General features: G+C 41.4%; 2 protein-coding genes across 2 annotated transcripts in view; both read right to left on the reverse strand.

Moving 5' to 3' along the window:
• The window catches only part of ppm1f (protein phosphatase, Mg2+/Mn2+ dependent, 1F), a 76068-nt gene extending 63019 nt beyond the window's left edge, over positions 1–13049 (reverse strand). Inside the window, exon 1 of the mRNA XM_043716085.1 lies at positions 12670–13049. Within this exon, the coding sequence (XP_043572020.1) occupies positions 12670–12875 (206 nt within the window). The 5' untranslated portion in view covers positions 12876–13049. The remainder of the gene's footprint in view (positions 1–12669) is intronic.
• Positions 13050–17918: 4869 nt separating this feature from the next.
• top3b (DNA topoisomerase III beta) overlaps positions 17919–23579 on the reverse strand; it is a 77236-nt gene continuing 71575 nt past the window's right edge. The window contains exons 16-17 of the mRNA XM_043716084.1: positions 23193–23394; positions 17919–20968 (exon numbers count right to left, since the gene is read on the reverse strand). Of these exons, the coding sequence (XP_043572019.1) occupies positions 20481–20968; positions 23193–23394 (690 nt within the window). The 3' untranslated portion in view covers positions 17919–20480. The remainder of the gene's footprint in view (positions 20969–23192; positions 23395–23579) is intronic.

The following is a 23579-nucleotide window of genomic DNA, read 5'->3' on the forward strand; positions in this document are numbered from 1 at the left end:
TATCCTATCCATGCCCCTCATGATTTTGTAAACCTCTATAAGGTCACTCCTCAGCCTCCGACGCTCCAGGGAAAACAGCCCCAGCCTATTCAGCCTCTCCCTATAGCTCAAATCCTCCAACCCTAGCAATATGCTTGTAAGTCTTCTCTGAACCTTTTCAAGTTTCACAACATCTTTCCAATAGGAAGGAGACCAGAATTACACCCAATATTCCAACAGTGGCCTAACCAGTCCTGTACAGCCGCAACATGACCTCCTAACTCCTGTACTCAATACTTTGACTAATAAAGGAAAGCACACTAAACACCTTCTTGTGTTTCTCAACTCCATTCTAACCTTCTCCCTGTAACCCTTGATCGTCTTACTAATCAAGAATCTATCTAGCTAGCTATCTCTGTCTTTAATGCACTCAATGATTTGGCCTCCACAGACCACTATGGCAATGAGTTCCACAGATTCACCATCCTCTGACTGAAGAGATTCCTCCTTATCTCAGTACTAAAAGATTGTCTCTTTACTCAGAAGCTGACACTTGAGTCTTAGTTTCTCTTACTGATGGAAACATCTTCATGGCCACTCTATCCAGGTCTCTTAGTATTCTGTAAGTTTCAATGAGATACCACCCCCACCCTAACTCCGATCCATCTACATTCAATTAAGTACAGAGCAGAGTCTTCAACTATTCCTTATGTACCAAGTCTTTCATCCCTGGAATCATTCTTATGAATCTCTTCTGGACCCTCTTAAAAGGCCAACACCTCCTTCCTTAGGTACTGGGCCCAAAAATACTCACAAAATACCCAATACAACTTGTTAGATGTTGACTTGCATGGTTCAAGGATGAGGAGGTGGTAACTATGGAGGTGTCAGGACAAATTTAATCTTTTGTGGTATCCATACCTTCTTGATTTCCTAAGTGAATACTGGATACCACTATACTCCACAGCCGCCAAACCATTCCGAGGCTGCAACACCAGAGAGTCAGCATACTAAAGCAGACCCTGTCATCAAAGAGACCCAGACATTGCCTCTGCCAAGGCTGCCTCATCGCTGCTGATATCCAGCTGCCACCATAGCCAGAAGACTGTCTCAACTCTCAAGACCAGGACTCACCTCAACTTCCAAGAACTGGTTGACCATTCAAATTAACTCCCAAGAATGGAGATATCATTCAACCCCCTGCCGTTGCTGGTGCTGCCAAAACAGAGGAAAATAACAGACCCTAATTCATCGACACTAGGACAGTTGGTCTAGCCGCAAAGTGATGGCCATGAGGAAAGAACCATATTCACTGCTCAACAGCTTCCTGCAACCCCTCTCCACCACCACAGCTGCAGGATAAAAAAAATAAATGTGATTCAAAAAGTTAAATGTAAAAAACAATAAAAAGGATGTGGTCAGTCATGAGAGGGAGCAGATGGCCCAGCAGCCTGAAACACCACTTACCCTGTTAGCTCCATCATCTTACCATCTCTTCAGGTGGGTGGTAGCCCATTACCTTGGAACTTCTCAATACTCACTCATTGCCAAGCTCTCCCTGTTAATACATCATATTTCAGAGAGTGCAATCTATGTCAGTCATCTGTCTGAACTCTTTTGGACTAACGACCACATGCACCTACTTTTGGAGCTACAGCAAACATTGCCCACCTTTCCATAATGTTCAGGTTATGATTCTTTTAAGAAATGTACTTTCTCAAACAAACAATAATGGTGATAATAAAAAGGTATACATTGTGCAAGATAAATCATTGACGATAGTTCAATAGGGCATTGCAACCCCAGATTCCTGTGATCTTTCCCCTTGCTTTTATGCACAAGTTAGTTACTGCTGTAATAGCAGTTAAAATGAAATCTCATGCTTTACAATACCAGGAAAATTCAGTTTTAAAAGGTACACTAATTTCCAACAGGGTGCGCGATTAAACATTCATTTTGACCCCAAAAAAGATCAAGTGAAGTAAATGCCTCAGTCAGTAGAATTGGTAATACCTGACTTTGCAGTATGATTTTCTTGAATCGGTGCTTCAACAAATGCTTTTGAAGCATGTTGCCAGGCACTACCAATTAGCACAGAAACTCTTGATTCTTGTCCCCACCCTGAAGTAGTCAACATTACAATCCTCCACCCAGCCCCCTTCCCACAAATCATTATCGTGTGTGAGCTCCTAGATGGAGGAACACAGCATTGCAAGGATTCCTCACATTCCAAGAACTGCAGAGGACATTCTCTTCTGGCTGGAGACTTTAAAAACTAGTGGGGCAATCACCATTACCTATTGTTTTAAACACCTGATGACTATATACCGGAGCAGAACACACAAAATACAGGCCAAAGAACAAAAATGACATGTGTGGGTACAAATACTGGGTAAAAAGATTGGAATAATAACAAAGCAATATCATACAGTTACTTAGATCCCGCCTCAGGCGACTGTGCAAACTCCACACAGACATTCTCCCCGTGTCTGTGTGGGTTTCCTCTGGGTGCTCCAGTTTCCTCCCACAGTCCAAAAATGTGCACGTTAGGTAAATTGGCCATGCTAAATTGCCCGTGCTAAATTGCCCGTAGTGTTAGGTGAAGGGGTAGATGTAGGAGAATGGGTCTGGATGGGTTGTGCTTCGGTGGGTCTTGCAGACATGCACACACCCTCCCACCTATGAACACCAGAGTGTAAATATTGAAAATATATGCCCAAACGATTCCTGGAAAAAATAACTCAATTGCTCATACAATCTAAAGCCAAGTACACTAATCAACAGGAAGATCAACATCACGTTAAGATGCATTCTCCAATCATTGCAGATATCCCTGAAGTTTCAATTTAGAAAAGCAAAAGGTATTGCTACAAATATTCATTAATCCTAAAATCTCAATGTGTTCTTATAACTTGACTTCATATTACTCTTAAAAACTGGTAAAACTGACTATTACTTTTGTCTTTTCTACATACAAGGTCAAAGAACAAGTTAGCACCAGTTGCAAAATAAGGATTCTTGGAAAATACATTGCGTATTAGAAAATTAACTCCTAGTTACAATTGCCAAAGTGATTTGCACACCAGCCACCAACAGAATCAAATTCATATAGCTGCAGTCTCAAATATTCAAACAAAATTCAATCTGCAGCTATATGGATATTACAGTAATTTTTTGTTCAGTGAGATTATTCTACAAGTTACATTTGATCTTCATTTTAAAAATGGTGTGCGGGACAATTGCAGAATTATGGCACTCAGCATTTTATGAAGCTGAATTGCGGATGTTATGAATTAAGTTGAACAGTTCAGAAAAAAAGGAAACACTAACAAAGCTTGTAAATGTGAAACAAAAAGCCAGCTGACAAAAAAGGAAACAAATTCCTTTATCTTCCATAACAGAGAAGTACACAACAAATGAAAGGAAACAACAAGGCTCCAACTTGAGGATAGTGAGCTTCTGTTTCCCCAATTCTTATCTGAAAAGTTAAAAGGAGTCAAAACTGAATACTCACCCATATATTAATGGCTTCCATTTGTTTCAAGTTCTTTATCAATTCCATTTTGCTTAAAAAATGTTAATTTCTATACTTTTTAAAAATACACAGAAAAGCTTTCAGAAGTTCCCACTTTTTTTTTCCCAAACTGCATTAATTAAACTATTATGTTTCACAATACAGTTAATGACAGTTTGACCAGAATTGTAAATATATTTATAATATAGTTTCCACTTGCTGAGCAATTTATATAGTCATAGAGATGTACAGCATGGAAACAAACCCTTCGGTCCAACCCGTCCATGCCAACCAGTTATCTCAACCCAATCTAGTCCCACCTGCCAGCACCTGGCCCATATCCCTCCAAACCCTTCCTATTTATATACCCATCCAAATTCCTTTTAAATGTTGCAATTGCACCAGCCTTCGCCACTTCCTCTGGCAGCTCATTCCATACACATACCATCCGCTGTATGCCCTCAGGTTCTGGACTACCCAACTATATGAAGTTAACCTTTTCATGGATTTCAAATTTATACTGGGAAGGTTGAGAAAACGGAGTAGGAATTGTCATAGTTCGATGGTCAGATGAATTTAACTTCATATGCTTATCCCAATAATATCTCTCACATCTTCAGAAAACCTTTTAACCTAGTGATCCTGGTAAGTTTCTAATTAGACAGCACAAAATAACCACTATAGATCTAGTGACTGATTGCTTCACATGACCCAAATCTTAATTTTAAATACATCATCATAAAAACAGGCAAGCCTTGGATGAAAACATACACAAAACTTCAAATATGCACGACACCAGAGGCACCTTGTTTATCATTTGCTCTTTATCTTCATTTCCTACACTGCTCTTATCTTACATTTATTATTTTCCTACCACTTAACTTTCCTAAGATGTCCACCACCAATGCTACTAATAGTTTGAATATCTGTAAATTTTAAGTCCTAGGTTTTCAAACTTTCTAGTCGGGAGAACTGATCAAGTTGGACATGTATTGCTTTTTTGTTGATGCAAGTCCAAATGGGGGATAATCTTTCAGCAACGTCAGTTGAACCACATTCTGTTGGGAGATTATACATCAACATTATGGTTGATAACAAGACTCAATGGGAAACCATTTTTGTCCAAAGCCTCTGACATTGATACGTTGGCTTTCAGTTGGCTAGTGTTTCCAGTTTTAAATTCTCATCTTTAACAGCTTCACACCTCTCTATTTTTGTAACTGCCTTTGACCTTCCATTCACCAATCCCAGATTACTATTTTTGACCAGTGCAAAGAGTATGCCACATCAGCCGCTGTGTCTCAACTGCTAAAACCTTATGCTGAAATTTCCTGCCTATGCCCCTTCCCCTCATTTTTCTTTAGATCCCCTTTAGTGGGTTTGTTTTCATACTGCATAACTCTTTAGTCCAACCTTTCCACACTGACTTGATATCCCAGTCTGACCTAGTCCTATTTGCTAGCATTTGGCCCATATCCCTGAGTTCTCCCTATTCATAAACCCATGAAGATGTCTTTTAAAGGCTGTAATCCATCACATTCTCTGGCAGCCCGCTCCATACACACACCATCCAGTGTGAAAATGTTACCCCTCAGGTGCTTTTTAAATCTTTCCCCTCTCACCTTAAACATATGTCCTCTAGTTTTGGGCTCCCCCACCCTAGGAAAAAAGACTTTGGGTATTCAATCTATGCCCCTCATGATTTTATAAATCTCTATTAGGTCACCCCTCAGTCTCAGATACTCCAAGGAAAAAAAAGCCCCAGCCTACTCAGCCTCTCCCTATAACTCCCTCCAGTCATTACAACATCCATGTAAATCTTCTCTGCACCCTCAAGTTTTAATATCTTTCTGATAGAAAGGCAACCAGAATGGTATGTGATATTATAAAGGTGGCCTCAGCAATGTTCTGTGCAACTGAAACATGACATCCAACTCCTCTACTCAATGTTCCGACCAATAAAGGCAAATATGCCAAATGCCTTCTTTGCTACCCTGTCGACCTGTGACTCCTGTTTCAAGGAATATGCATTTGCATCCAGAGGTCTCTTTGTTTGGCACCACTCCCCAGGATCCTACGATTTACCTGCCTTGGTTTGCCTTACCAAAATGCAACACCTCAATCCATCTAATGTCTCCTCATTTGGTTTATCGTTGCATTGTAATCTACGGTATGTGTGTTAAATACTTTTATTAATGCTAGTTGTTATAACATTAAAATTGTTTCCAGGAAAATTCTCTCATACTACAATTACCATTTGCTACAACTCATAATTGAAGAAAGCAATGGTTAAATACTGCTTCAATATTTCAGAAGCTTTCTGAACACTTTAAATTTGTGATTTAGAAAAGGTTTATATATGATTGTTCTATACCGTAAAGCATCAGACTTCAGATATGAACTTGACACTGAATTGGTCTTCCGGTCCAAATTCTTTGCATCATACTTTCATTCTCTTTTATACTGGTGTGATGAAATTAAAACTTATGCTTCCCACAACTCAATTTTCCAGAAGGAGAGGCAGGATGACATGTTCCACTGTGTCCCAGCAATTTCTGATGGGTAGGCTTGACCAAGTGTTGCCAAGCCTATAAAAGCTTTAATGAAAACATAAGCATGGAAACATTTCCGATCAAACACGAGGGACAGTGGTCACCTAGAATCAGAGATTGGCAGAAAAGTCATGGCCAAAAACATTGGGACCAGTATAAGAGCAAAACCACACAAAATAACTGTTTTACCTCACAGACTACATTTTAAGTCTGCTTTGCCCTCCATCGCTGCCTACCCTCCCTGAAAGAAGTGTCTAAAGTCTCCATCCCCAGATTAGCACAAACAAAGACTGGTGAGCTTGCCTCCTAAATTTACATGAATTTTAACTGGGCGTAATTATCGTCTGGAAGGTTAACTCTGGCAGTTCTTTTCCTCCCTGATCCAGTCAGTTGGAGAAGCTGCTGAAAAGCTTGAATGCAGTGTTCTACTTTTAAAATGTTCCTTTCAGGGGGCCCAATGTCATTAAACATTTGAAGCACTGATGCACATAATCCGAATTTTTCATTTCTAATTTCTCAACAAAATATAGTACAATCAATTTGCGACAGGTTTAGAGTCAAGGGTAACACACCATGGAGGAGGAAGTGAGGTCTGCAGATGCTGGAGATCAAAGTTGAAACTTTATTGCTGGAACAGCACAGCAGGTCAGGCAGCATCCAGGGAACAGGAGATTCGACGTTTCGGGCACAGGCCCTTCTTCAGGAATGACCATGCACACCATGCACAACAACTTGAACACTTTGCAGGATGTAGTTAACTATTTACAGATATACAAACAAAGCAGTAACAGAAAAATATATGCAGCCATTCCACTCTCCCCTTATTCTTGGGTAAGTAATTGTACAGACAAAATATCAATCGTGGAAAGTTTGAATAAAAAAATTAACCCTTCATCTCATAATGCAGCTTAGGAGGTCGTTCTGCCTACTGTACCTGAACTGGCTGTTTAGGAGAGCTATCCAATTAGTTCCACTCCTCTGCATTTTGCAGAGTCCTGGATTTTATCTCTTCAAATACTTTTGTAATTTTCTTTGGAATTACACTATAGAATCTGCTTCCGTCATCCTCCAAGACAGTGTGATAGGGTTAGGTCACAACCGAGCAAACACATTAATTCTGTCTCCTATGGTTATGGATTCTGAGTCATAGAGTCATAGAGATGTACAGCACGGAAATAGACCCTTTGGTCCAATTCATCCATGCCAGCCAGATATCCCAATCCAATCTAGTCCCACCTGCCAGCACCTGGCCAATATACCTCCAAACCCTTCCTATTCATATACCCATCCTGATGCCTTTTAAGTGTTGCAATTGTACTAGCCTCTACCACTTCTTACCCCATCTATTTATCCTATCCATGCCCCTCATGATCTTGTAAACCTCTATAAGGTCACCCCTCAGCCTCCGACACTCCAGGGAAAACAGCCCTAGCCTATTCAACCTCTCCCTATAGCTCAAATCCTCCAACCTTGGCAACATCCTTGTAAATCTTTTCTGAACCCTTTCAAGTTTCACAACATCTTACCGAAAGGAATGAGACCAGAACTGCACACAATATTCCAACAGTGGCCTTACCAATGTCCTGTACCACAACATGACTTCACAACTCCTGCACTCAGTACTCTGAAAGCATACCAAATGCCTTCATCACCATCCTATCTACCTGCAACTCCACTTTCAAGGAGCTATGAACCTGCACTCCAAGGTCTCTTTGTTCAGCAACACTCTCTAGGATCTTACCATTAAGTGTCTAAGTCCTGCTAAGATTTGCTTTCCCAAAATACATCACCTCACATTTATCTAAATTAAACTCCATCGGCTCCTACTCAGCCCATTGGCCCATCTGATCAAGATCCCGTTGTAATCTGAGGTAACCTTCTTCGCTGTCCACTACACCTCCCATTTTGGTGTCATCTGCAAACTTACAAACTATACCTCTTATATTCACATCCAAATCATTTATATAAAAATGATTAAAAGTGGTGGACCCAGCACTGATCCTTTTGGCACTCCACTGGTCACAGGCCTCCAGTCTGAAAAACAATCCTCCACCACCACCCTCTGTCTTCTACCTTTGAGCCAGTTCTGTATCCAAATGGCAAGTTCTCCCTGTATTCCATGAGATCTAACCTTGCTCACCAGCCTCCCATGGGTAAACCTTTTTGAACACTTTACTGAAGTCCACATAGATCACATCCACCGCTCTGACCTCATCAATCCTCTTTGTTACTTAGAGTCATAGAAATGTACAGCATGGAAACAGACCCTTTGGTCCAACCCAATCTAGTCCCACCTGCCAGCACCCAACCCATATCTGTCCAAACCCTTCCTATTCATATACCCATCCAAATGCCTCAAATGTTGCAATTGTACCAGCTTCCACCACATACTCTGGCAGCTCATTCCATACACATACCACCCTCTACATGAAATCTTTTCTGAACACTTTCAAGTTTCACAACATCTTTCTGAAAGGAAGGAGATCAGAATTACACCCAATATTCCAACAGTGGCCTAACCAATGTCCTGTACAGCCGCAACATGACCTCCCAACGTGGCCTAACCAATGTCCTGTACAGCCGCAACATGACCTCCCAACTTCTATACGCAATACTCTGACCAATAAAGGAAAGCATACCAAACGCCTTCTTCACTATCCTATCTACCTGCGACTCCACTTTCAAGGAGCTATGAACCTGCACTCCAAGGTCTCCTTGTTCAGCAACACTCCCTAGGACCCTACCATTAAGTGTATAAGTCCTGCTAAGATTTGCTTTCCCAAAATGCAGCACCTCACTTTTATCTGAATTAAACTCCATCTGCCAATTCTCAGCCCATTGGCCCATCTAGTCCAGATCCTGTTGTAATCTGAGGTAACCCTCTTCACTTTCCACTACATCTCCAATTTTGGTGTTATCAGCAAACTTACTAACTGTACCTCTTATGCTCGCATCCAAATCATTTACGTAAATGACAAAAAGTAGAGGACCCAGCACCGATCATTATGGCACTCCACTGGTCACAGGCCTCCAGTCTGAAAAACAACCCTCCACCACCACCCTCTGTCTTCTACCTTTGAGCCAGTTCTGTATCCAAATGGCTAGTTCTCCCTGTATCTAACCTTGCTAATCAGTCTCTCATGGGGAACCTTGTCGAACGCCTTACTCAAGTCCATATAGATCACATCTACTGCTCTGCCCTCATCAGACTTCTTTGTTACATCTTCAAAAAACTCAATCTAGTTTGTGAGACATGATTTCTCACGCAAAAGACCATGTTGACTATCCCTAATCAGTCCTTGCCTTTCCAAATACATGTACCTCTTGTCCCTCAGGATTTCCTCCAACAACTTGCCCACCACCAACATCAGGATCACTGGTCTATAGTTCACTGGCTTGTCCTTACCACCTTTCTTAAACAGTGGCACCATGTTTGCCAACCTCCAGTCTTTCGGCATCTCACCAGTGACTATCGATGATACAAATATCTCAGCAAGAGGCCCAGCAATCACTTCCCTAGCTTCCCACGGAGTTTGATAGTACACCTGATCAAGTCTTGGGGATTTATCTACTTTTATGCATTTCAAGACATCCAGCACTTCCCCCTCTGTAATATCGACATTTTTCAAAATGTCACCATCTATTTCCCGACATTCTATATCTTCCATGTGCTTTTCCACAGTAAATACTGATGCAAAATATTCGTCCCCACCTCCTGCGGCTCCACAAAGGCCACCTTGCCGATCTTGGAGGGGACCTATTCTCTCCCTAGTTACCCTTTTGTCCTGACTATATTTGTAAAAACCCTTTGGATTCTCCTTAACTCTATTTGCCAAAGCTACCTCATGCCCCCTTTTTGCCCTCCTGATTTCTCAAGTATACTGCTCCTGCCTTTATACTCTAAGGATTCACTCAATCCATCCTGTCTATACCTGACACATGCTTCCTTCTTTTTAAACTATACTCTCAATTTCTTTAGTCATCCAGCATTCCCTATACCTACCAGCCTTTCCTTTCACCCTAACAGACATATACTTTCTCTGGACTCTTGTTATCTCACTTATGAAGGCTTCCCATTTTCCAGCCATCCCTTTACTTCTGAACATCTGCCCCCCCAATCAGCTTTTGAAAGCTGATTCTTGCCTAATACTGTCAAAATTAACCTTCCTCCAATTTAGAACTTCAACTTTTGGATTTGGTCTATCCTTTCCCGTCACTATTTTAAACTAATAGAATTATGGTCGCTGGTCCCAAAGAGCTCCCCCACTGACACCTCAATCACCTGCCCTGCCTTATTTCCCAAGAGTAGGTCTTCTGCCATAGGAAACAGTATCACCTTATTCACTATCAAAATAACTTATGGTTATAACACTACCAGCAAATCTCTTCACCTTCTGTGCTATAGAGTGAACACCAACTTTCCCATTCCTGGCATTGTAAAAAAAAATCAGAAATAGGCTGCTCTGCCCTTGAGCCTGCTCTACCATTCGAAAAGGTCATGACTAATCTGACATTCCTCAGATCCACTCTCCAGCTTTTCCCTGTAATCCTCGACTCCTATGCGGATTAAGAGTATCTCTGCCTTAAATGTACACAAGGTTGCTGCCCCCACAGCTGTGACAAGATGTGCCAAAAACTCAACCCTCCAGAAGAAATTCCTCATGTCAGTCCTAAGTTGGCATCCCTTTCCTCTGTGACTATGCCCACTGGTTTCATTCTTGCAAATAAATTCATCTGCACCTTATCATTGCTTCAAACGCTGTGTGTCTTACAAGGAAGAAGTGCACTCTAAATAGCTGTTGACGCAGTTCATGCAGGGCTACACATAGTGTTCAAATTGATTCTTAAATAAAGAGTGCAGGAAGTGACATGGACCCTCTTTCTTGCAGAATGTTCAAACTGATCAACTTTCACTTAATTCAGAGTCATGAATGTGGTGGCATTCAAGAACACAAGACACCATTCAGCCCTTAGAGCCTACTGCACTATTCAATACTGCTCCAATTGTGGCTTTAACTTCACGGCTGTCTACCCCTCGTAGATCTAACATCTATCTAGCTCAGTATTGAATATATTCAATAATCTGGACTCCACTGATTAACAATCCTTAGAAAAGAAATGCCTCCTTGCCTAACTTATCAGATCTGCTGCTAAATGACTGATTTCCAAAAACTTGTTACACATATATGCTATGACCCATTTAAAAACTGATTAATCTATGGCAAAGATATAAATCTAAGAATCTCTCAGAAGGATCCATTAAACTGGGAGATGGGCAAATTGACTTTTTAAAAAAGTATATGGGCTTACTTAGAATTCTGTCAAAGAGTGTGGTGTTGCAAAAACACAGCTAGTCAAAGCAGCGTCTGAGGAGCAGAAGAATCAACATTTCTAACATAAGCCTTTCAGCTGTGCTTTTCCAGCACCACACTCTTCAACTATGATATCCAGCATATGCAGTCCCCACTTTCTCTTTATTTAGAATGCTGGATGTTTTCTCAGCTGTGTGACAGTTTTGACAAATTGTGCCAAAGTGTGAACAGAACATATTTTTAAGACATAAAATTGGGCTAAAACCTTGAATTAATGGCTCAGTGGTTAGCACTGCTGTCACACAACATCAGGGACCCAAATTGCTTTCGGCAAATGTCTATGTGGAGTTTGCACATTTTCCCCATTCCTGCGTGGGTTTTCTGAATGCTCTGGTTTCCTCCTAAAGTCCAAAGACATGCAGGCTTTCAGGTTTGCAGGTATGGGGGTAGGGGGGGTGAGAGTCTGGAAGGGTTGTTCTTCAGAGGGTCACTGGATTCAAATGAGCCAAATGGCCTGCTTCCACACTGTAGGGATTCTATGAATCTTAAGATTTTTAGATATGTGTTTTGTTTAGATATATAGTTACAGAATATCAAGCATGCAAGGAGAAGTTCCCAGGAGGACTATATAACGGTTTCAGTTTCATAACAATAGCGTGAAGATATACAATGAGAACTCAATTTACTGTTATTACGTGCGTGCATACTAACTTTACATTTCATGTATGAAGACCTCCCAGAAGCCTCTACATAGTTTGCCAATCTCTCCAATTAAACTATATTCTGCTTTTTTTATTCTTCCTGTCAAAGTGGGCCCCCTCATTTTCCCCATATAATATTGATTCGGTCAAAGTTTTGCCCACCACTCACGAACTGTACTGTTTTGCATCTTTATATCGGCAACTTTGGCGACAAAGAAGTCAAATGATTGATGCAGAATATACGGTAAACAATTCAGGTCGCGCCACTGACCCCACTAGGTAAAACTTGCCAACCTGAAAACGACCTTTCTATCCAGATTCTGACTGTTGGTTAGCCAATCTGTCTCTACATTAATATAATCTCGCCCCTATTCGTGTGTTATCTTGCAATAGTAACTTAGATGACACTCTTCATCCGCCCGCTTGTTTAATCCTCAAAGAACAATTAAATCTGTCAAATATTTCAAGCATCCCATACAGTTCCTGGCTGTATAAGCTTGACATAAATCGGTCGGTGGCAGCTCAGAGTGAATTGCAGCCCTGCTGTTTATCGGGGAAAAGGGGTTGCAAATACAGGAGAAGGCCAATCCCACTCCCAGCCGTGCCCTCACCTGTCCCGCAGTAGCTTCAGCCCCATTTCGGCGCACTCCCCCTCCAACTCCTCCCAGCTCAGCGCCGGGCTCTGCAAGCGCACGGGCAACGAATCCTCGGGGCCTAGAGGAGTCGGGAACTCCTGCACGAAGGAGTCCAATACCCGCTGCACCGTTTTCTCCTCCGGTGCTGCCACGGTCCCGCTCTTTTCGGGCGCAGATGTCATGGCTGATTCATCTCCGGCCGCTGCCTGAGCCGGACTAAAGCGACAGCTCACGCACCTCCAACTGTCAGCCACCCGCTGGCAGCTGCACTACGCATATGCGCTAGCCCAACAGACCCCCTTCAACTCAATTAACGCATGCGCTTGGCTACAGGAACGCGTGGGTCCCAATCTTGTCACGCCCTCCCCAACAACATGCCCCATTGGCGCATGCGCTGTATTTATAGCGACACGCTTCCAGTTTCGCCACTCTCCATCCCCCATTGTTACTGGAGCCCCGCCCACCCACCACCCCACCCACCACCAGTAACGCATGCGCTCAGATTACAGGAGCCAAGCCCAACATCAAGGACACATACCCTGTGTCTACTAGAGCGCAAGGTCAGAGTTTTTGGTGATGATCCTAAGTCCTGACAAATCACATTTCTCTCCCAACCACTAAGCTGAAAATGTGTTGCTGGAAAAGCGCAGCAGGTCAGGCAGCATCCAAGGAGCAGGAGAATCAACGTTTCGGGCATGAGCCCTTCAACCTCTAAACCAAGTGGCGCAGGTTCAAGTCTCACCTGCTCCAAAGGAGCGCTGTAACATTTCTGAACACGTTGTTTAGGGAAAAATATGTGACTAGAACCAAATGCATAAAACTGTGGAAGTTCGACCTTATCATCACCACTGCGACTTGTTGTACAACCCCGAATACAAATTTATCCGTGCCCCATCGAACTAAGAGAGAGGGCACAGTAACCTGGAAGGAGAGCTGAAGAATGGTCACTGGCTTGGAAACGTTAACTCTGCTTTCTTCACAGATACGACCTGATCTGCTGACTTTACCCAGCAGTTTTTTCTTAAATGTTTTGGCAGAAGGGTTAAAGCCCCACCGTCGTAGATAGTGAAAATTGAATTCCAATAAAAATCTGGAATAAAGAAAAATTAGTCTAATGATAACCATGTTGCCAAATCAGAAGTTCAGTGGTCCTCTGGGGAAGGGAATCCGCCATCTTTACCTGGTCTGGCCTACACGTGACTCTAGACCAACAGCAATGTAAATTCTTATAAAAACACAAATGACTGGCAAACTCCCACGTTAGGAACATCTGTGAGGAGATAGCACACAACATAGGAGCCCCCACATTCCTGATCTGTAAATTCTTGAATTTTTTTTCCCCACACCTGTAAGTTACAAGTTCAAATATGTGCTGTAGAGTTAAAGGCCTGCACATATTTTAGAAGTTGATGCATTTCTGTGCATTAGTAATCAGTCTGAACATGATAAACATGCTTGCACAGTCCAACCCATAATTTAAGTACAGAATGCCAAGGATTAGATAATTATTGAGACAGTCAGACTGAGAATCCTGAGACCATAATGTACACAAAAGGAGCAGTTGGGACTCAAACACATCTGGAGTATTAAATTTTGCACAATTGTACTTCACATTGAAATACTTTGAGCTAAAAATTGATTTGCGAATTATTGGACACGAGTCATGAATCATATTGCCTTCTTTCATTCTGGTGGAAGTGCATAGCACATAAATTATGTATTGCCACCTGCAATAGTTAAGAGACCAGCAACTCCTATGCTGCAGAGTCCCTCAGCTCAGCAGGAAACCCAGGACCATTCAATAAATGCACATCGGCATCTGTAACTCTAGTTGATCTATGGACCATTCAACACCCCCTGTGGTTTGCTCCTCAAAATCTCACCGTAATGCACCATCTCCATAATAGCCTCTAGGTTCATACAGTATCAGTATGTATCAGATAAAATGGCACCTTCATCAGGGGTCAGGTGTTACTCTCTTCCCCTTCCTGGTACTGCTCTGGTTAGACAGACAGCAGTTCTTGGGATGTCTGAAAGCACCCAAGAATACCAGAAGAGGAATCCCCAGTGTGGATCCCTCAGCAGTGTCATTTGGCCCATCGAGTCCACACCGACCTTCCAAACAGCATTCTACCCAGACCCATCCCCACCCTTCTACAAAATCCCTGTAACCCTGCATTTCCCATGGCTAGTCTACATAACCTGCACATCCCCTGGACACTATGAGCAATTTAGCATGGCCAATCCACCTAATCTGTACATCTTTGGACCATGGGAGAAATTTCCCTAGAGGAAGCCACACAGACAAAGGGAGAATGTCCGTGTGAAGTCTGCAGTCACCCGAAGGTGAAATCGAACCTAGGTCCCTGGCGCTGTGAGGCAACAGTGCTAACTACAGAGTCACCATGCTACCCTAAAACATATCCAAAAACACTTGCATACTTTGCCATTTCACAATAGTAGAAGTTCATTAAAATCCCCTTATGTAAAAGTTAGTTGGAATGTATGGCATCATTGATAGGCCACATTCAGTTGCCTCCTTACAAGCAGTCTTCTCAAGATGTTGAATTGTACCACTTGCAGCATGCCTCAGGAGGCTTTTTGGCACTGGGAGTAATGTCTACAGTAAGGATTTAAATCTTGCATCTTTTGGTTCTTCTTTCTTTTCCCCTCAAAAGGAAGATTTTCACTTACACTTACTATATTGGCAGTTCATGTCAACAACAATATATTTTGGCTAGTCATTATACAGATCTCAGTGGTTAGCACTGCTGCCTCACAGCACCAGAAACCCCCAGGTTCAATTCCTGCCTCCGGCATGGGTTTCTTCTGGGTGCTCCGGTTTCCTCCCACAACCCAAAGATGTGCAGATTAGGTGATTTGGCCATGCAAAATTGCCCGTAGTGTTAGGTGCAGGGGTAAATGTAAGGGAATGGGTCTGAGTGGGTTGCTTTTCGGAGGGTCGGTGTGGACCTGCTAGGCCGAAGGGCCTGTTTCCACACTGCAGGGAATCTAATCTAATCACATTGTTAGTTATTAATTTGCAAATGTTTTGTTTGTACTTGGGAAAATAATCAGAGTATTCTGTGGTGTTATTGTTGTACTTCCCACAAAAGGCTCTAGATGGCAACTTTATTCCAGGTCAATGCAGCATGAAAAGATGAAAAAACAAGCCCCAAAGGGGCGTAATGTTCCCTATTGAGTAATGATATGGCGTGCAGTGTAAACTGCTGTCTAGAAATAGAGCTTTGACAATCTGACTGACCTGTAGGCATAAACAAAACACATGCCAATCTGAAAATGATTGCATTTTAAAACATTTTGTTGTGCAAATTTTATTAACTGCCCTTTCGATGTGTCCAGCAGTGCATCTCAATATAAACCTCAGAAAAGCATCTACTGTATAACAGTCTTGGTTTCCATTTTCATATGTTACCCTGCAATGTGTATATGATTGCTTTGCATTATAGGGGGTTCATTGTATCACTGCACAAAACATCCTAATTTCTGCTCCTATCTCTTATGGTCTTGACTGAATGTGAACTCAGTCCAGGGAAATCCCAGTGATTGACTATAATGAGAAACCAAACAAACAGTCATTCACTATGCCTTGTTAATCCTACATATTCTGCTCCTTCTTTAGGATTTAGCTTAAAACTCAAAACTTAGACTAAGGTTCTGGTCAATCCTCCTCATGCCTCCTTCTTTGTGTTACTGCCTATTTTATCCCTTTATATTTCTCTGAAACATCTGGACACTTGTTTTCTATTTTAATAGCGCTATTTAATTGCAAATTCTTGTGTGAACATTGAGGACAATGAGAGGTGCATCCAAAGAAACCACTGCCAAACTAAAAGGTCATCAACTACAAAGGCAAGAAATATTAAAATCTCTTATGTAAATCAATTAAACTCAAAGTAGACATCAGCCTCCAGCTCACTCCCAGATACCTGTTGCTCCATGTACAAACACAAGATAAGGGGACATGACAGCCTTGTGGTATTATCACTGGACTGATAATCCAGAGATCCAGGTAACATTCTTGGGGCTGGGGTTCAAATCTGGCCATGGCAAATGGTGGAATTTGAATGCAATCTGGAATTAAGAATCTAATGATAGCCATGAATCCATTGTCAGAAAAATTAAAAACTATCTGGTTCTCTAACATGCTTTGGAGAAGGAAACTGCCAGCCTTATATGCAACTCCAGGCCTACTGTAATGTGGTTTACACTTAACTGTCCTTTGGGCAATTAGGCATGGACAGTAAATATTGGCCTAGCTAGCGATGCAATATTCCGTGATTTAAAAAAGCAACGGACTAAGCAATCTCAAAACCAACAGATCAGATCCTAGCTCTACAATCTTGCCATATCCAATTATGAATGGTAGGTGTAAAGTTAAATAAGTAACAAGAGATGGAGGATCTACAAATATCCTCACCCTCAAAGATGGGGTGCCTAGCGCAACAGCACAAAAGACATTCACATCCAGCTTCAACCAAAAAAGTGTTTAGCTGGTGACCCATCTCTGCCTCCTCCAAAGGTCCCCTGTATCTCAGATGCCAGACTTCAATGTACTCAATATATCAAGAAATATCTCAGACACTGGATGCTGCAAAAGTATGGGCATGACAATATTCTAGCCACAGAACTGAAGAATTGTGCTTCAGACTTAGTCACACCTTGAGCTAAAATGTTCTGGTACAGCTACAACATGCACCTACCTGTGACCTATGCACAAAGAGCAGGACCAGTCCAACCTGGCCAAATACCGTTTTCAGTTTTCTCTCGATCATCAGCAAAGTTATGAAAAGGGTCATCAACAGTGCCACTAAACAGTACTTGCAAAGGAATAACTTGCTCACTGATGCTCAATTTGAGATTCCACCAAGATCTTACAGCTCCTAAACCCATTTCAGTCTCGGTCCAAACACTGATAAAAAGAGTTAAATTCTGGATGAATTGAAAGTGGCTGCCCTTGGCATCAATGTAGCATCCCTCAGATTATGGCAGCAAGGTGTGTTCGGATGATAATAAGGATTTCAGAGACAGTTCACCAAGTTAAGTCCAAAAATGAAAGGAATGATTGAGCACAAAGGAGAAAATGCTGGAAAATCTCAGCAGGTCTGGCAGCATCTGTAAGGAGAGAAAAGAGCTGATGTTTTGAGTCTAACTAACCCTTTGTCAAAGCAGATTGATTAAGCAGTTTAGGCCTATACACACTAGAGTTTAGAAGAATGAAGATTTAATTGAGGAATATAAGAGGTGAGAGAGGATCAACAAAGTAAATGTACAGAGAATGTTTCCCCTTGTGGGGCAATCTAAAATGCGAGGTCATAGTTTTAGGCTAAGGGATGGCAGATTTAAAATAGAGATGAGGAGAAATTACTGCTCTCGAAGGATTGTGAAGCTGTGAAATTCACTACCCCACAGTATGATGGATGCAGAATAAATTTTAAGAGGAAACAGAGAGATCTTTAATTAGTAACAAGGTAAACAGTTATGGGGAGCGGGCAGGAAAGTGCAGTTGAGGCTAAGAGATCAGCCATGAAAAAGATCATCATATTAAATGTTGGAGCAGGCTCGAAGGGCTGAATTGCCCATTTCTGCTTCTAGCTCTTGTGTTCTTAAGGTGCCTTAACAAATCTAGAGCCAATTATAATCAGGGGGAAAATCTCTTCACTGGTTGAGTCATATCTAGCAGAAAGAAAGATGGTCGGGTTTGTTCAAAATTAAATAATCTCAGCCCGAAGCCTCTTTCTGTGCTGTAAAACCTTATAATTTTATTCCCGCAGATGTAGAATTTTCTCATGACAGTATCCTAGGTTCGGCTGCTTCAAAGACTTTCCCTCCATCAAAGTAGTAAGGGCGTTCCTGGATAATTGCATAATGTTCAGCACTATTATGACTCCTCAGCTACTGAAGCCACCTGTGCCACTATGCAGCAATATGTACCATCTACATGATGCGCTGCAATAACTCACCAAGGCATCTTCAACATCATACTGCAAATTTGTGACCTCTGTCACCTAGAAGGACGAAGGCAGCCAGCAACATCCACATTCCATGAACAAATGAAAATGTTAAATTGCCTCAGTAACTCAAGTAACTATACAGCAAGGCCTTCTCAGTTCAACCCAACAGCTCACAGATGAGCACAGATAAGGAAACCTCAACTATCCAACTCAGCTGACTCAGGGAAAATACAGTAAGGTCAAGCTGAGGATAAAGATAATTTTAAAATAATTACTACAGTTAAATCTGTATGTTTATTTGAATAACTGAAGGGTATAACAAAGTGTTATGTAGTTCTTCAGATATACATATACTCACAGTAACAAGTGCCTTTTTAATATCATGCATCAGATTTTGTATCATTATGATTCTTCAGTAGATCTCAGCTTTTCTACACTGATATTCTGAGATCTTTGCTTAGTTCTAATTGTCATTAGTACAGAAATCAGATATCCTTCCCTCTGGCAGTTTTCCATGTTTGAAAAGGCAGTGTTATACTGAATATTATAATTTTTAATTTTAAAACTGGCAGGTAAAACCAAAAACAGTCAAAATAACTTGGACACAACACACCCTACATTTTAACTGGAAGACTAAGGGTAGAATCAAATGTAAATGTTTTCAGCTTACTAAGAGCTCCATGATATTTTTGATCTGTCAGAGGTTTCCTTATGATTGATTGAATACCAACCATCGGGACATTCCCTTGAGAACAGGCAGAGGGGTTTGAAAGAGGTCATAAATATGACAGACCTCAAAGTAAAAGCGATTTTGAATTTCTGCCACATCCTAACTATTAACTGAAACAACAGTTAGGAAAACAAAACAGTCTGAATATTCATACAACTAGAAAGGGCTGGAAAGTCATAGCAGCTCAACTGATGCAGAAGAACAAAAGGTATGTTCACATTAATTGGAATATTTAATCTCTCTTTTAGATGCAAGTTGATCTGCTGTCTTGATTTCAGATTTCCAGCATTCATGTACTTCAAGTAATTCATTGTGTGTGAAATCGTTAAGATGTTTCTGCGAGATGTTATAAGGCACTATATAAATACAAGAGTTTCCTTACTTATAAATATTGCTGAGAAAAGTTTAGACTTTTTGATTTTTGAGAATTGGTTTCAGTCGTGCCTCTTCTCCACAGTGTTCACCTTTTGGAAATAATGCCAGCTTTGTGTCAAATAGCCAGGTTAGGCATCAATTGTACGGTGAATCAGCAAGGTTGACCAATCTCGTTGCTCATTGTTTTCACTACATTCTTTATAAAATATTTGTTAATGGCTGGATAATTATTTCCTGCTTATTGCAGAAATTTAACTTGGTAACTTCATCATTTTAAAAAAAAATCTCTAACTTAACTGTGTGGTTATTCTGCATTAATGAATGAGATGGTTAATGTTGGCAGCATATTCAAGTTTGAAAGGCACCATAGCCATTGTCAATCTGACAGTCACATAAATGTACTATGCAGAACAAGCATCTGAACAGTATTCAAGAACAAGAACTTTCAAACCAATTCCCTTCCTAACCCAAGCGAATTAAAGGAAGCTCTCATGCCTGTTCATGCCCTTGGTGATGACAGCTAAGCTGGGACTGAAAGGGTTCTGCCCAGTTCTGCACTGGGTCATGTACTTTCCAGTTCAGCCATTAGGGAAGCTCATCCAAATCAGTTAAAATAAGAAAATGAAACAAAATGGCACAAGAGACAAAACTGACCACAAATTCAGTGAAAATGCCTCTGTATGTGGACTAATCAAGACTACTGACTCTTACACAAAATAAGCAGCTAGTGCTGCCATTTTGTCTTTGGGTTTCTTTGGATTGTTCCTGCCTGGTGGTCTACGTCCTCTGCCCCTCCCCCGTCCTCGTCTTCGACTCTGGCCCCCTCCGCCCCTGTGCATTGGATGCTTCATTTTGGCATACTGAAGCTCAACGAGATTCTGAAACACCGGATCACAGAAGACACATCCCGAATGCTGTGTTGCTTCACCAGGCAGTGGTGATTTTGCCTTGTTGAAATCCACATCAACAATTGCAGCCTCGCATACATCACAGGTTTCAGATGACACCTTCACTCTGTGGGCGTTTTCAAAAAAGTGTACCACCACGTTGCATTTGTTACAAGCCATCCTCCACTTGGGGCCTGAGGTGGGGTCAAAGACCAACACCCCACTCTCGCATTCTACGCACTGGACGATCCCCAGCAGACTAAATGAATGCTGACATGTTGGATGGGTACACTCATTACAACCCATTCCTAAGGAAAAAGAAGAACAATCCTGTCACAAAGTACTCCTTTTATATCTCAGTAACATTTATATCTATTTTATCCGGTCTTGAACACGAATTAGAGAACTCATAGGATTCAAACTTTGCTCATTAGAATGATGCACACCGTTCATTATGAATGACCAAGTTGTTAAAGTCTTCATGATTCTTATGGGCTCTCAGAATTATACATTTGGGATGAAAAATATTGGTTTATAAATGTGTTATCCACATTCCAATAATGTATATGAATCTTAAAGTGCTGATGTTAAGAAATCCTGCTGTCCCGATTTAAAATTTATCTATTAATGAGGTAAAGTATAGCTAGAGATGAATAACACATGGATACCAATGGTGACTCTGTTACCTAGTGACACAATGTCTTGAAGCATTAACCTGAAGCAGAGGGAGCTCAGAGCCTTCATTACCATGTCTTAATGCAAATGTAGCAGTTGTTTTGAATGTAAAAGGGGATAGGGAGCAATATTCTCTCTATTAATTTTTTTTCTACTGTGCAGATCTCTGTGGATGACAATGGCTTCTTCAAGTGGAAGCCAATGTGTCAGCACACCAATTGGCATATGTGGAACCTCCCAGCGGTCACATGGCTTAGAGGGACCGTTGGTGGAAAGGTAATCACTAATGTGTTATGTGGCCATGAACCCACAGGTAAAGGTGTGTTTGGGGATGCACCGAAAACAAGTGGGCAACAGGGAGGCAGAATGTTAAACTCGGAAAACCTGCAAGAAAGTACATTAATGAGCAAAGATATATTTAAAAAAAATCACAAATTATACAGACTATATTTTCTAGCCCAATTCAAATTACATCTATCTAGTTATTTGCAAATAGAACTCTCTTAAATTCTTACCATCTTTCCCTTTCATGTACAATTTTCTGTTCTTTAAAGCCTGTACCCTTCCCAATTTACTTCATCCTTTACTCCCTTGGATTTACCAGTTGCCTATACTCTGGCCTCCAGCCAGAATCCAAATTTATCAATAAAAAGAACTGAATTGCTGACTGTGCATTAATGCTTAGAAGAGACAACAGGTGCACAATCAGTAGTTCTTTGTCAGGTAAATGACCAGAGAAAATGGTGGATTAAGCTGTGGCTATGACCATATCCCGGGATTTGGTTAGAAGTCGACGCTTGCATAACAGGTGCTTCTTATTTAAGATGTGTAGGTTATGTGAATTGGCCATGCTAAATTACCTGTAGTGTTCAGGGATGTGTAGGTTATTTAGGCATGTAGGCATTTGTCAGGGGTAAATGTCGGGCATTTGGGTAGGGAAATGGGTCTTGGTGGGTTACTCTTTGGAGGATTGATGTGGACTTGTTGAGCCAAATGGCCTGTTTCCACACTGTATGGATTCTATGATTCAGTAAGTGTGGATGTGCCTTTTTCAGTTTGTGGTGTGGCACTGTGGTGTAAAATTCCAAGCAGTGGAATGTGGTGAAACGGTTAAAAATTATGTCCCAATACATGTGTGAATCTAACCGGAATGGAGGTGTTGCTTAGTCCCGTGTGAATCTTCTTATCTGTATGTCCGTGTGAATCTTCTTATCTGTATGTAACCAGAATGGAATGTGTTTTTTAGCCTTGCTCTGCTGTTCACATGAATGTTTATATCTGGAAAAGAATAAAAAGCTGGAAAAGTCTCCAGTTCGGTGAGTCTGCTCCGGGGTTACGTTTAACCGCCGAGCGTGGGTTGTTGGCAACCGCTCTACGAGAACTGACGGCTCCCAGTTTTTGTAACATGTAGAGTGAGTATAAGCCAGACCCGTTGTGCGACGCTGCGGGGAATAAAATGCCCATATTCTAGCAGTCTCGCCTCTTGGTCGTTTGTTCTGTGTCAGACTACTCTCCTACGAACCTGACCTTGAGAATTTTTTTAAAACAGGCACTGAGCCATTAGGATCAAGGGTCCTAGAATTGATCAATTAATTCCTAGTAGCTAGTCTACTTGGGGAAATATTATGATATTCAGAATATCAAATAGTCCATTAATACTCAGTGACTAGGCTCATCCATTGACAATGACAACTTGGCTGGATAAAACTACCCAGCAGATTTAGCATGCTCAGGAAAGAGGGGAAAAATATAAATAAAAACAGACATAGTGGATCAGGATGACTTTGTTTGCGGCAAACTCATTCAAAAAAAGAAGAACCACTGTTTGGAGTTAGCATTGTATTTGACAGATCTTACCTTTCCTCATATCACGGAATGGTGGGTGATTGTAGCAATATGGACACAGTGGATAACTCTTTCCCTTGGAACCAGATGACCAGAGAACCAGTTCAAACTCATCAAGGGGACAGCGAAGCTCTTTGTACAGTTTGATGGTCCCATTCTGGGGTAAGCTGTAGGTATCATCACAATGGGAACAGTGCATCCGACTGGGTTTAGCCTGGAGAGAACAATGAAACATTCACAATACTAATAACTACTAAGGTTATCACAAAGCAGGCTGAGAATATTCTACTTCTGGGATTACATGCTTTGGTCTAAAGACTACTTTACAAAGACCAACAGACTACACAGTGCTAAGTTCAGAGCCCTGAATTCTCATTGATACACTTGTTGATAGTGAGT

Source organism: Chiloscyllium plagiosum, chromosome 25 (genome assembly GCF_004010195.1).
Source record: "Chiloscyllium plagiosum isolate BGI_BamShark_2017 chromosome 25, ASM401019v2, whole genome shotgun sequence".
Classification (NCBI taxonomy): domain Eukaryota; kingdom Metazoa; phylum Chordata; class Chondrichthyes; order Orectolobiformes; family Hemiscylliidae; genus Chiloscyllium; species Chiloscyllium plagiosum.